Below are 15,041 nucleotides of genomic sequence, written 5' to 3'. Positions count from 1 at the left end.
GCATTCCTGGGACGCTTAGAGATCCACAGTAACAAATACTGCAGGCTGGGGAAAAGAGGACAGCCAACAGGGAAAGCTGCTCTTGCCTTTGCAGGAGCTGTGATGATTTTAGCCATTATTCCATTTATTCTTACCAGTCACACACAATGGCAACATAACCACCTTGACAGCAGTAAGTTATTCTTGACACGGGGTATTTCTAATAGGAAAAGAAAAAAAAATCCTTGTAAGTTAAGACCATTTATGGGCAGAAAATTCACATTCCATTTCATGTCTTAGCTTTTAAAATTTAGCAGATGTCTTAATTTACAGCAAGTTAAGCAACATAATTACCCTTAAACTGCAGCCGAGTATATTTTTGTACCAGTGTCTGCCGTTCTATGAAGTTTTCCACACTTTCCTCTTCACAGCCATCCAAACAGAGATCAAATGTAAAGGTTTTAGTGAACAACTCTTAACAAACAAACCAACAGATGAAGGAAAAGTATACCACCTTCAAACATTCTCTCCTGCAACACTAATGGCAAAACCATCAACATTAAGCCTGCTTAGCCAGGATATCACACCCGCAGCTCAGAGATTATGAGCACAAGCCATTAGCTGCTGTTATGTTTGTTAAAAAGAAAGAAGATAGTGATGCATAGCTAATACACTTGCTGCTGTGTCTGGGTGATGCTTAACGGAAAATGTGTTCTGAAGAACAAGGCAAGACTGCCTGAGGCCATTTTCCTGATTCAAAAAAAGACTGTTCCCCCCATCCCCTTCAAAAAAACATCCCACATCCACCAACAACACAAACCTACGCCATACTCCTAATTTAGAAGATGTATTGTTTTATCTGGGAGAGAATCAGAGAAATAGCTTTGCTGCAAAAACCATACTACTTGAAATACATAACAACTGATTTGAGGCTCCTTGGGAGGGAAGTAAGAAGCTGGGAAGAGCAGAGGAACTGCAAGAAGATGCCCTAGGGTGCTTTTTCAAAAGTATCAGTTATATAATGTGAAAGACGAAACTGCAAAGGCAAAAGGCTGTTCTCAAGTATGGTTTAGAAGTAGCGATAACACCAGCACTTCTGATTAATAAAACCTTCCTACGAGAGAAGTAGTGAGCTATTCCCTTTAGGGCAGGCAAAAATACATCTCCTTGACACTCTGCTGGCAGAATTCAAATGCATCCTCAGGTCCTCCTTCCTTTTACCAGCCTTCAACTCTTTTACTAACCCAACAGCGGTCACTAGACAGAACCTCTGGTTCACCAGGTTAAGCTGAATTTGGGAGTAACCATGGGATTTGACCCTTTTTGCTACCAGCTGAGGTACAGGCATTGTCAGGGTGCTTGTTTCAGAATTTTGCAATCAATGGAGGAAAGCAAAACAAGCTGTGCGGCTTCCAAACACTCAAGTCAGCAAGTTTACTACCAGAAGCTAACTGTTTTGTCAACACCATGTGATACAACTACTGAAATATAAATCAACTGGGGGAAACAAAGTTAATTAATGGTACAAAGACAGCTGAAAACCAGGGTTACACAGCACATCTCCAGCATGTAAGGAAAAATAATAAAATCCGTTGAGGGATACAGTCTCATGGGGGGCAGCAAGAATAATGGCATGCACACACTTTTCACTCATATACTCGATTGTTTGGACAGAAGAGAAACACTTTAAGAAACATATTGTCAAAAGGATTATGTTTCAGAGCTTCTGGGAACAGATTAGACTAATCTCTTGCTACTCTGCAGAAATACTAAGTTGTAGTATTAGTTGGTCTGTATTTGGCATTGGGACCTAGGATCTGTTTAACACAGACATAAAAAAATGGCTCCAAATACTGGGTAGGATGAGTGAGCTGAATCAGAAAGGTTCTCTGTAGCTGGTATGTCTAAATGTAGTTATTGCAGTATGGAGCCATTTACACCACAGCTTTAGAGCAGAACTGACAGCTTCTATTGTAAACCATCAGCAGGGTCTTTAGAGATTTAAGAGAACAAGCCAAGAGGTACATATATACATATACATATAAAAACTCAAACTGTGATATTTATTTCTAATAACAACACAGCTCTGACTCATGATAAACATGCAGGGCAAGTGCAATGATAGGAAGTGCCCACCTACGCAGCCGAGTGCTTTATCAGAGAGACAAAGGGTTCTGTGAATTTGAAGTACGCAGCAGCTCTCCCTCACCTTTTGCTGTGAGAGGGAGGAGGAGGCTTTTTTTATTTGACCCAAGTGTTATTCACAGCTGGAAAGAAAATGTACCTTCTTTGCAAGCTCTTTCCTTTCCATGTGTGGGTAAGTTAAAAATCAGCAAAGTGAATGCAAGCCCCAGAGCGGTATCTTGTTCAAGGACAAGCCTATGAAATCAGTTAACCGAGAAACAAGAGCAATCTGTGATAAACAGATGTTCACTTGATAATCACTGAACTTATTCAGCATTTATATGACACTGTTATCAGCCTGCCAACACCTTAAAATTAACTTTTGATGTCATCTGTGAGAAGAGGTGACCCTATGAAAAATTTATGTGCTGGAGCACTGGGGTAGAGTTGTGCAATTCATGTTCTGGACTTTAAACAAGCTTCTGCTGTCAACAAGATCAGATGAGGTGAAAGCTCTGAAGCAGGAAAAATATTTATATAGCACTACAAAATCAGAGAACTATTCCCATTCTAGTGGGAAAATGAACTGGGGATCTGCAACCCATCAGCTAAAACCAGTGCTGCACTGCTCAAAAACACTCCTACATTCCCAAAACAGACATATATTCATCATCTGCCCAGCCAAATAAATCCACATTTATGTGCTCACATGATCCACCATTACTGACGATTCCATTATCGTCGTGCTTCAAGTTGTGGTTCAAGCTTCAGTGTGTTCACAGTGCTCCTCAATGGTAAAAATGAAATGCAACACAAAAGAAAAGATAAAACACTCATGTCCCCATCTGATCCTTGGTTGCCAGAGTCATTTGCAGGCAGCATGCCAGCTACAGTCTAAAAAAATGCTGACTCAAGAGATTGTTCCCTTAAATTCGGACTGTCAATGTCACACTCGGTTGTGAAGATGATCTTCGATACACCTGGATGCACAGCATGACTAAATGCTACCACCAGATGTCATCCCTGGCGTTACTAGCACTGCGATGCCAGCAGAACAAAAGTCCCCCTTCCCTTTCAGGGGGACCCCTGACAGATGTGTGTACAGACAGCTGTGTGGGCAACACAGCACAAAGGTGGCAATGCACCACTTTAAGGTTTAAATCTCTCCTTTCTCTGTCTGTAATCAGTGCCTGGTCACTGTTCCAAGGATGCACGAACTCTGGAAGTCAACCGAGTCTTCTGCATCCCTCAAGCACTGTATAAATTTAACATCATTGGAGACAGAGTTTAAAAAGCCTACAAGAGTTGGCGGTAAGCAGAATTCTGCAGATTCAAGGCAAGGAACAGGTCAGCCTTAGACTTCCACAACCACCATTAAGAGACACTAAAACATGCCAATGGGTTGAACAACTGCAAAACACTGCAGGAATAGAGTTTACTAACTGACATGTTAGAGTTCTTAACTCAGTTTGTGGGTTTTTCCTTTCTCTCACTGTTTACACACACTGGGTAAAGAAGCTAAACAGAGACTTCCTAAACAGTCAAAGGGAACCCCAACTTTCTACTGAGAGACTCCATCAGTATACAAAGTATCCTACAGAAGGGACTTTATCAGGTGTGTTAGGAGGCAACGGAAGTATTCCTTAACTACACTCAAAAGCATTCTAAGAGAGTTGAAGCTCTTTGCTTTTTTATTATTATTTTATTTTAAAATTAGTTCCTGCTTGCAGCAACAAAGGCTTTTTTTGTTTCCTCTAACTTTTGTTAGTTTATCCAGTGCTACATTCAAGACTTATTATACAGTTTAGTATTATCTTTGATAAACTCGTTTGTAAGCAATAGAGTTCAGTGCGAGATCAAGCACTGTTAATTTATGTGCAAGCTATCTTATAAAATGATAAGCCAGTCCACGCAACAAACAGCATTTTTAAAATTAGTAATAGGATTCCCCGCTTCACAGACAGTTGCTTATTAGTTCTCAATGGTCCAAAAAAGCTAGAAGGCAAAGTATTTTAAAATAAAACCATTCTTCCCCACAAAAGAAATGCCTTGCAACAGTACTGCAGACATGCATTTGACAGCTATCAAACTATGCTGTTTCAACAGAGTGCTCTTATTAGCTACTTTGAACACAAAGCTAAAACACTTTGAAACACTCAAGCTTTGAAACTCACTTTTTTCCAGAAGGCTATATGCGACCTATAAAGTAATTTGGTAGGTTTGCTTCAATCTTAATTCTTCCTTCTTCACTCAAATCTTGCTGCACGCAGACTACAAGAGGATACCAGCTACGTGGACTTGTCACCTAATTCGGTACACCTGATTTTTGCTTGGGGAAAAAACAGCAGTAGCTACTTCAAAGATTTCATGTGTTAGACTCAAGCTGAAATGAGCCATAGACAGCACGAATGTGTACAAGAGGTCTTTGGCTCGGGTGTGCTTTTAAGTGTATTTTCAAGTTCAGGTGTAGGTTAAACTGTCCATATAGACACTACCCTGAATTCCTGCTAACAGGAACTCTAGGCAAAAAAACCAGAATTTCCAGTATCAGAGCTCTGAATGCTGTGATGCAAGTGGCTGCCCTCCTGGGCTTACATACAGACAGAAAGTTGCACGTTCTTATTCTAGCGCAAAAAAAACCTTGCTGATGTTCTGCACAGAAGAAACCTTGAGTTGTCAGGTCTGTCCCTAAGAGCTTGGTCCTTCCATGGGTTGTGCTCCCAGTTCAGTAACTGGGAAGCCCCCTAACAAGATCAGGTCAGACCTACATAAACAGTAAAGAATCTCTGAGATATCTCCAGGAATGGCTCCTGACTGCTGGTAGAGGCTGCACACAACACACTTCAACAAACCAACACCACATCAAAACACAGGGGAGAAAAGACAGAACTTTTCCATTCAATCTCAGCCTGGATACAAATTCCACAGTGGTTTTGCCTCAACAGCCATGCATGGCTACAGGCTTCCCATAACTGGGAGACAGCTGTCATCTTCAGAGGGAGAAAGACTTAGAACCACATGAAGAACACACCAGACAGGATGGGTGTTGAGATGACAACTCTTAAACAACCCAACAGATTAGCAGCTGGCTTAACATGATGTACACAGAACGATTCATGTGACAAGAACGAACAAAACCAGAGATCAAGTCCTACCAGAACCACTGCTCGCATTAGATTAGCACCCAAACCACAGTAGCACCCCAAACACACGTATCGCACCACTCACGTATAGGCTGCAGGATAATGCTCTTGGGGCATTTGGTTTTCACATGGATTTTGTACATTTTCATTTTGGACACGGCAGCTTCAGAACAACCCAAAGGAACAAGCCCAGTGTTTGACTCCACAGGGCAGTGCAACTGCAGGTGGGTGATTACGAATGTTACAAAGCTTCTTTTTGCTCAGATAGAATTTCAAGTGTTTAAGTTGCAGTTTAAGCAGTTTAAAAAGGAGTGAATTTTTAGATCTTTCAAGCGTTACAGGATATTTTCTGGCTAAGAGACTAGGGCATTTATGTTTTTTGGAAAAATTAGCAAATGAAGGCTTTGTCCAGTGTGCAGAACTTATATTTGGGAAGAATAACAAACAGCTTCTTTTGGTCGCTGCTTGGCACTTTTTAGAAATGCTCACAAGACATGGGAATGGATTTCAGGGACTTTCCTCCCTTCTCAAAATCTCAGGCTTTTGTAAGTTTCTAAGTTTCACGTAACTTCCAAACCTACTGAAAGAAGGGAGGCACTCCTGACAAAATGCAATACACGTATCTGGAGGTCACAAGGAGCAGGAGGCTTACAAAAGCACTACTGTACATGGGCGTACCTGGTCAGTTTTGGTTGTCTCAGGCCCACAGATGCTACTTAGATGACAGCAGTACACTTCCTCCCCGCTCTTATACTCCCAGAGTCTCAGAGTTGAGTCCTGGACAGACAGAAGCAGACACAAGTTGATTACTTAACAGAACCTCAGGCAGAGAGGCCACTCATGGTCTACAGCTAAATTCTATTTCCCTGAAGAGCTTCCCACAGAAGCTGCTAAACAGTCACTTAGTTAAGACCTCAAATTGCAGATAAAGTATTTTAATTAACATAATTTTACCCCTCAATTCTAAATTATTCAATCATACTAACTTTAATTCTCCTTTTGAAGTGGAAATCGGGTAGCTGGAGGAGTGCATTTCAAGTCTGTCTCAAACAGCACAGCAACACACGTGCTCAGCATTTTAATAGCAATTCCTTCAGGTTGCCCTTCTCCACCCGTACTCTTGTTATCACTTGAAATCTCATTTGATTTAGTAACCTCCTGGAGAGAAACTAAACACCTCTCTGGAAAAACAGAGTCATCAAAGGGCATTTGCTAAGAATGAAATAAAGCCACACACAGCACTAATGCTAGAGTTGCTTAAAGAATGAGAGGAACAAGAGACAAAAGCCTTAGGGAAGCAAGAGCAGCTGCTGAAATCAAATGCTATAAACTACTACAAACTTCACGTCTTCATAGAAAACATTATGTGTTTTCTATGCAGTTTGATTAGTCTGGGAAACAGACTTCTTTTAGGCCAACTCCATCTACTCATTCCATACAGATCTGGCACTACAGCAGGATGCCATCAATTTAAGAAAAGGGCTGGGGGGAGGGAAAGAAGGGAACATTCACTTCTTGAGTCCTCATCCAAGCATTGTGCAGCACTGCACTGCAACCTCTACATGCCATGCACTGGATATACTATGAGGACATACAGGCAAGAACTAAACTGAGAACAAGTCTCACAGGGGAAAGCAAGTGGAAGGGTGTAGAGGAACAATTTTCTCATCTTAAAAGCTCTAAAAAAAACCCAATCTGTGATTCTAAGGCCATTCATTCTCAAGACACTCATTATCATGTCATGCTGGCATAACACCCATTTGCTTCAAAGCTGTTTAATAGTCCAATGATTAAAGTTTGTCTGTGCTCCAAAGCAAGAGTTAATGATGAAGAAATACTGAGGACTTTATGACTTCTCCATCTCAAAGAACTTAAAAAGAAGCTAGCCTTGCTATAAACACAGTAAAAGACTCCTAATGATCTAGCAATAGAATGGCAGAACATGGAACAGAAAGCTGAAAGAGGGGGGCAAAAGGAGGGAGAGAGAGGGCATGCTGGAAACCATGAGAGATTATTACAAGTATTCTAAGGAACCTGGGGGAAACAAAAGCAAACAATGGTTTTAAAGTCTAAGTTTTCAAGAAAAATACCTTTCTGAAGAAATTGCAATACATACCCCAGAAGCTGACAACAGCAGATCGGGATAGTTGGGTATTACCAGTATTTTGGTTACAAACCTAAACAGAAAGCAGGCAAAAGCTGAACAATCTTGCATGACACTCTGGTCTTTAAACACACACAGAAAGACAAAACACTAATTTTAAAGAGAACCTTATAATAAATAAACAGATTCTCCACATCAAGCCAATTAGGATGAAAAAATGCATCTACAGTACTTAATACAGTATATATACTACACAAACTACTGACCTGCAACTTCATAGAAAATATATTTCCCCACTTGCCCTTAAGGAATTCTACTGACTTCCCCCCTGACAGAGAATATTGCCACTTAGACCAAAAAATGCCAATGGAGACAGATTTGCTCGGGAAGTATGTTTCCCCTTCACAATTCTTGATGCACATTAAAACCAAGCAGCAACGCGTGCTTTTAAAACACAACAGTGATGACTCAGCGTTCACAGTACCACATCTCTCCCATCACAGTTGGAGATCATCCAAAAGCAATCTTTACAAAAATTTTAAAACAAGCATGTGGCAATTTACCACCAGCATCTCCATTCAGCCAGAAACCTTGTTTTTCAGAAGTATGTTATACTGGTATGTCTACCATGACTTGTCTTTGCTGGGTAATGAGGACCTGAACTTTTGAAGTTTGTTATTACCTTAGAGCTCAGAAACTTAGAATGTAGTGACCAGAGCAGAATGTTACCTCAGTGGGACAGTCTTTGAAAATGGGCATAAATTTAAGACCATTAAGAAAAAAAGAAAGGGCTAAAAAATAGAGGGAAGAGATCTGGTCACTGTAACACAAAGTTTCATGACAAAGCAGTAATGGCAGGTGCATGCAGGCATAATAGATCCAGCAAGAATCACCATGCACCCCATTGAAAGAAGAAAATCCAGGAGCATGAAACAATACAGTGATAGCTGCTTTATGTAGTCATTTGCTTATTCATTCCTTATTTAAATAATGAATTTTTAAATATATTTCCATTTACACTAAGTGCCTTTCCACTCTGCAGCCACTAATTAACTCTTTGTGTAGACACAATAGCCCCTGCTTAAAAGTGTCTTTCTGACAATTAATTTCTATTCATTAGAAGGTACAACTGTGTGCACAGTAGGTGGAAACATCAGATGTGGCTCTACAAATACGCTATAGAAACCAACCTGATCAAAGACTACTTAGATCTTTAACATGGGTAGTCTCTTGCTTTTATACTATGCCAACTCTACACGGGTTAGACTACCAAATTATGTTATTAAAATCAGATCAACACTCCAAATTAATCTGTGTCCTAAATGCTCTATTAAAACACCTTGGTGGGTAAGTTCAGACAGGTTGCGACTCATATCTCAAGCTCCCCAGCCACACTGCCTTTTTTTAACTCATTTCTGATATAGTGAGTTGACTGCACCATGTGGCATCATCTTATGGAAGAAGATGCCTGGAAGAGTGTTATCCCCAAGTAACTCAGCAGCCAGACAAGCAGAATTACGTGTGTTCTCTGACCTGTGTGGGATCACATCTTCTCTGCTACCTTGACTCTGTGGACTTGAAAATGTAGCAGTGGCCCCACAAAAAAAAACAACCAACCTTGCACAACCTCTCTACCTTACTCAAAACCCTAACTGACAACAACAAAAGCCCCCCAAAAAACAAGAGGTGGAAGGGAAAGTCAAGAGATTTTGAAAACACCACAACTGACAGACATTTTAAGCAGCAAAATGTAGAAGGGAAAAGTATTTCAAAAGTCTTTTTGCCATGAGTCTTCTTCATGGGAGAAGGACTGCTGAGAAGGAAAGGGAAAGTACAGTCCATTCTGTAGAGTGTAAAGGAAGTCTTGATAAACTGGCTAGAGGATGACCTCTATTCCTACACCAAATGAACTACCGGTCTCCTAGCAAGCTTGAGCACATCTGAACCACATCAGTAGAGCCAGCAGGTTGCTTTGCTGCCTTCCACTCTTCAGATCAGTGTAATGAGAATGACTTTCACTTCAGGAGAAATGAAAGGAAGGTAAAGGAAAGTTCTCTCCTGTTTTTATGCAGACTGAACCCTGCATCTTACTAGACTTACTAGACACAGCAGCACATCATCTTTCTACAGAGATATCCCCTAAGATCCACTTTCCACAGACCCCTCTACTTGTCTTAAGTGTTCTTGCCCATAGCAACAGAACCAGTCTCAATAAAAACACCAAGTTCCTTTTCTCAGCTACTAGAAGGGCCAGGTAACTACATTAAGAAGCGCAATTCCTTGAATCTATTTTATGGGACCATTTCACAGCCTCTAGCTCACTGCAGTATCATGTCCAGGCAGAAAGAGTTCTCTCTCCTTCCCATTGAAACAGACAGATTTTTTTGTATTACCACAGAACCTCCAAGTCGGAGCTCTGCATTGAGATGCCATTAGATGAGCGTCTGTTCAAACCACAAGGACTTCCTAAGACTTCCCTTCATAAGGCTAAGGTAGGCTCCATCCTGAACTAACAATCTCCAGACTCTGGAGTCTCTTGTGGCCAGCAGGCTGAGGAAGGAGATTTTGCCCCTCTCCTCCACTCATGAGACTCCACCTGGGGCACTGCATACAGCTCTGGGGTCCCCAGTACAAGAAAGACATAGACCTGTTGGAATGGGTCCTGAGAAAGGCCACAAAAATGATCAGAGGGCTGGAGCACCTCTCCTATCAGGAAGGGCTGAGAGAGTTGGGGTTGTTCAGCCTGGAGAAAAGAAGGCTCCAGGGAGACCTTACTGTGGCCTTTCAGTACTTAAAGGGTGCTTACAAGAAAGATGAGGGCCAACTTTTTACTAAGGCCTGTAGTGATAGGACAAGGGGTAATGGTTTTAAACTAAAAGAAAGTAGACTGAGACTAGACATAAAGAAGACATTTTTCACAATGAGGGTGGTGAAACACTGGAACAGGTTGCCCAGAGAGGTGGTTGATGCCCCATCCCGGGAAACATTCAAGGTCAGGCTTGATGGGGCTCTGAGCGACCTGATCTAGTTGAAGATGTCCCTGCTCACTGCAGGGGCATTGGACTGGATGAGCTTTAAAGATCCCTTCCAACTCAACATGACCTAGCTGTTGTTTGATATAATTTGAGACAAGCATTTCATCCATTGAGGCGCACTGAAGAGCTGCACACAGGAACTTTTGCACGCAACAAACTTACTCTCTGTGTCCCAGGCAGTAGGATACAATACTATAAGGAGCCTTTGCCAAGCTGACTCTGATCTTCTCATCTCTGTCTGCAGTTACAATGTACCGGTCATTAGGACTCAGTGCCTGTTGGTAAAGGAGAGTTTTAGTGCACAGTAGTTCAAGGTTTGTTTTCATATAATTCTTCCTAATCAGAATTAAAAAAGACAAGCAGCAAACTGTCTATTTCTCCTGACTCTGAATGGCAGATGCAAACATTTACTCATGCTTTTCCACCAACAATGCAAGCGTTATTCTTTATAAGAGTAACTTTCTTGCTCACTAAGACAAGTAACACTGACTACTAGGTCCAGTGAAACCTACTGAGCTTCAATAGTACGGGAGGAAGTCCAACTGCATCTTAAAAATAAAGAAACTTAGCACCCTGGAGAGCTCAACTGATACGACAGACTGGGTAAATTCCCATATACATTCCATCACCAAGTCTTCTGTGACTGCAATATTAAGACTTTTTGAACACTCACACTCCCAGAATAAATAACCCTTTGGTAAGCTTGTTTTCTCACCAAACTCTGCAGACAACTCAGCAGGACGAAATCCAGACCACGTACTATGTTTATATAAAAAAGAACTCCCAAATCTGAGCCAAAGGCAACAGTGAAAGACCCAAACACAAGCAGGAACGCAGGTTTGTACACTAACTACATGGAGGCACATACTTACCACATCCAATACCAGAGACAAGTGACCCAGCTCAAGTTTTCCATCTGCCTGGGGTTCTGTTATTGAGTAAGAATAGACATCACCAGACTTGTCTGCAATCAGAATCTTATCCTCTGCAGCCGAAATAACCAGGGAAGTGCATCTCCTGGTCACGGACCTGAAAGAAAAATGGCACAGCTTGAACAGCTCTGGATGGCAGCTTCAGCAAGTCTGGATTCAGACCCAATTAAACAGACCAAGAGACTGGACAAAAAGCTCTTGGATGCAACATTCCTGAAATGGCAGCAACGAGAATAATGTTAATGGAGGGTATGGGGCTGAAATAGCACTTCTGAGACCTATTAAATGACTAAACCATGTAATAGCAAATGCCTAGGGGAGGAAAAAAAAAAGGAGAGACCATTAAAGCTGCATGTCTGCATTTTGCTTAGGTACTTTCTCCAACCGAGCATTTTGCCTGGGCAGCCTGACAGTACTCAAAAGAAAACCGGTAAACTTTCTTGCACTGTCCATAATAAGAATATGGAGAAAATAAATCTCTTTTCACACAGAAAAAGGACAAAGTAGGAGTTCTTCTAGTAAAAGTCCTTTGCAGTAACACATCTCAAAACGGTGTTGAAACTACTTCTCCAGTTGCCACTTCATACTGTAAAAGGAACCCCCTCCTTGTACGCCTCAAGGACTCTTCCTCCTCGCATCCAGAGTCAGAGAGCCACAATCTCAGCGTACCTTGTCCAGGCATAGCCCTGAACCTGAACTCTGACTTTCCCTCATCATCTGCCAGTGTCTTATAAAGTTGCCAGTGTAGCAGGTAACTGTTTTCTTACAGCTTTTCAGACAAAAGTGAGGACAATATATGTCAGAAAACAAGCTTTATAAAAAGGCTTAATCACCTAGTTTGGAGAATGCTTCTGCAACTTAACAGCTATTGTTACTACTGTTACTCTTTTCATAACACCTCTTCTCCAAACCCTGCTATGTCCTGTGTGTTAACACAGGACTGTGCACACCAGAGATCACAGGGAATGGACATTTCTATTCACTGACTCTGAAGTCTGGTGACCGCCTGGAGGCCAAAGAACAACATACTGTACTTCATTCAGGTAGGAAGATGGGAATTCTAATAATTTTTAGTGACGGTTTAAAGGAACACCATAACAAAGGGAAAATGTATAGGACAAGAATGCCTACTAACACACTGCAGGCTCAGGCAACACAGCTTCAAAACAGGTTACTTTGCCAACAAGAAAAAGTCTTGCTCCGAGGTCATGGTACTGCCTTTGATCTTAAACACCAAGATTCTGACTACAAAAGCTAGCACTGTGTGAAACCTTTTTATACAGCTTGACACAAAACAACTAAGTTACAAGTTACATAGCTCAACTTTGGCATTCTTTTTTTCATGCAGAGACCCTTTTGCCTGTATTCCAAATTTCCTAAAGGAGGTAGTGGCATTCCCAAAAAGTCCAGCTGGGGTCCTAGTTGATCTTTTAGCAGAAAACTGGAGCATCAAACAATTATCCAACAGCATATTACAGGCAAGACATACAGGGCAGGACAGCAAGGAAGACCAAACACAGGATGAACAGAATTTGCCATTTCTGGGTCTTTTGGTGATTCACTCACGACAACATTGGTTAACCCACCAAAGGTCCATCACGTGCCCCACATGCACAGCCAAGCTGACAGAGACTCTATTTAGTTTTGTAACCAGGGCCTCATATTTGTCAGAGCCCACCAGACGAAGAGATGTCACATGCCGAGGTACTTCCTCAGGAAGTCCTTCAAGGTCCCTTTTTTTAATAGACAATTGTCACAAGGATCAGCAGAAAACTTGTAACTGGAGGACCTCTGGTGGACAGCTACAGACTGTTATCTCAAGAGGACCGTACTACCAAAGGGAAACAGTTGGCAGCATCTCTAGAGATACGCTTTTAGGAGACTTCACAAGCTCCCCAGAACACACTCTCCTCCAAATCAACAGAATCAGACTATGCACTCACTAAACTGCTCAGTATCACAATTACAGGCCCAAATTTAGCATTCACTAGGAGTGGGTAAAGTTTCAGTTCTTAAAGATGCAAATACTGTCTTTTGGAATAAGAAAAGAGATTGTCCTTTCCTTGGCCAATGATAAAATCATCTGCATTCCCATTCCTGTTGCAGGGCGTACTACACATCACTTGACAAATACCTTTGAATTCCTACGAACACCAAATTTGTCCGAACAAGTACAAGAAAAAAAAAAAGAAAGCTTAGCAGTAACAAATGGCAGCATCTCAAGAACTACTATTTTATAACTCTAAATCAATCAGCCATAACTCCATAATAAAGTGACATGCAACACCCTGCTTCCTTACCTGATGCTAACACATTCCCAGGAAGGCTTCGTACGGAACAGAATCAGACGTTTGCTGTCATCTGTCAAGGCAAAATAATCTCCTGATGGGGAGAAGCCAAAAGCTAGGATGTCATCACTTCCTTTATCTGTCGGTTTTCCATCCTGTCTAACAGGGAAGGGGAACAGCAGTTCACAACCTGAGATTTACTGAAATCCTTAAGAAAAGAAGGTCGTTCTCACACCACCAACAAGGAGTATGAAGAACAACAATGCTAAAAGCTGCACTTATGCTTAAAATGTTGAGTCAATTGAACATTAATGCCAAGAAAAAGGAAACTGATATAAGGCCTAAACCTGCATTATCTACTTAAAAAAAATCTCACTAGGGTTTTTGCTAGCAGACCCTGATACAGATTTAGGGGAAAACAGTAAAATTTGCTACAGGTAAAACAGTGTCCAGTGGTTGAATTTAAACTAAGAAAAATACTTTTTTGGGTTTTGAAATCTCACGACTTAAAGAACAGAGCTGAAGGAAGAGTAACTGATCTGTGGCGTTTTTTAACTGTCTTAGCTAATGTAATAAAAATGTTTATCAGTAAATGTCTTGACCAACAAGATACAGAATCATCAATTACAATATACCGGTGTTTCTCTAAAAAAGGTGTATAATTTCCCCTCTCAGATGAAACAAACCCAAAAAACTCCAAAAACATACCTATACATTCCTCAGGGTTAGCAAAAACAACCTAGTCATCACCTGATCAATGAGTCATCCCATGACTTTCTTTTACTGTCTTCACTGCCATGTAACCTCAGGAGGAGATGCACCCTCTAGGAAAACAGCAGACTGCACAAGCAGATTTCCTCACCCTTTATCTCCTGAGGTCGTCTTCTCCGCATTGACGCAATTGTACACAAAGAGACTGTCATCACTGCAAAAAAAAATACCAGCAGACTAGAAACACTGGAACTAAAATAACCAGAAATTGAACTATGAAGAGCATTAACTCTTTTGTAATGTGATGTTATTTTGTGGTTATTTGCGCAACCGGTCCCTATCTTGAGAAACCACCCCTGTGAAATGGCCTTCCAAAGTGCTGTGGATGCGGTAGAAGTTTAAAGCATATACATATGCCAAAAAAACCACCCAAAACTATCACCTGCTGGCAAAGGAACCGTGACATTTTACTTCTGCCAGGCCTGACACAGTCGCCACTAACATTTACCCTGTATTTCACATACCAGTAACGTGCATAATCGTGCCAGAATACTGCTAAAACTAAAAAACTTTAAAGTGAGACCCGGCAACGGAAAGCGCACACAAGGCGCGCCCAGAGGCCTGCACTCAGTCCCGCAGGACTCTTCACCCAAAGGCAGGCGCAGGCCGAGCCTCCTCCGCGTTCCCGCCACCTTCCCCCGGCTACCCGCTGCGCAGCCCCGGCA

At 41.6% G+C, this 15,041-nt stretch overlaps 1 protein-coding gene across 1 annotated transcript in view; it reads right to left on the bottom strand.

The window, feature by feature from the left end:
* Nucleotides 1-14,530, bottom strand: part of WDR4 (WD repeat domain 4) — a gene marked incomplete at both ends in the record, with an annotated part of 16,118 nt that extends 1,588 nt beyond the window's left edge. The window contains 7 exons of the mRNA XM_010182609.1: nt 135-199; nt 5,925-6,023; nt 7,363-7,423; nt 10,548-10,660; nt 11,258-11,414; nt 13,618-13,764; nt 14,468-14,530. Of these exons, the coding sequence (XP_010180911.1) occupies nt 135-199; nt 5,925-6,023; nt 7,363-7,423; nt 10,548-10,660; nt 11,258-11,414; nt 13,618-13,764; nt 14,468-14,530 (705 nt within the window). The remainder of the gene's footprint in view (nt 1-134; nt 200-5,924; nt 6,024-7,362; nt 7,424-10,547; nt 10,661-11,257; nt 11,415-13,617; nt 13,765-14,467) is intronic.
* Nucleotides 14,531-15,041: the final 511 nt, after the last annotated feature.

This window comes from Mesitornis unicolor, unplaced genomic scaffold (assembly GCF_000695765.1).
Source record: "Mesitornis unicolor isolate BGI_N332 unplaced genomic scaffold, ASM69576v1 scaffold47654, whole genome shotgun sequence".
Taxonomy (NCBI): domain Eukaryota; kingdom Metazoa; phylum Chordata; class Aves; order Mesitornithiformes; family Mesitornithidae; genus Mesitornis; species Mesitornis unicolor.
The sequence above is the reverse complement of the archived record's forward strand: the minus strand, read 5'-3'. Positions and strand labels throughout refer to the sequence as shown.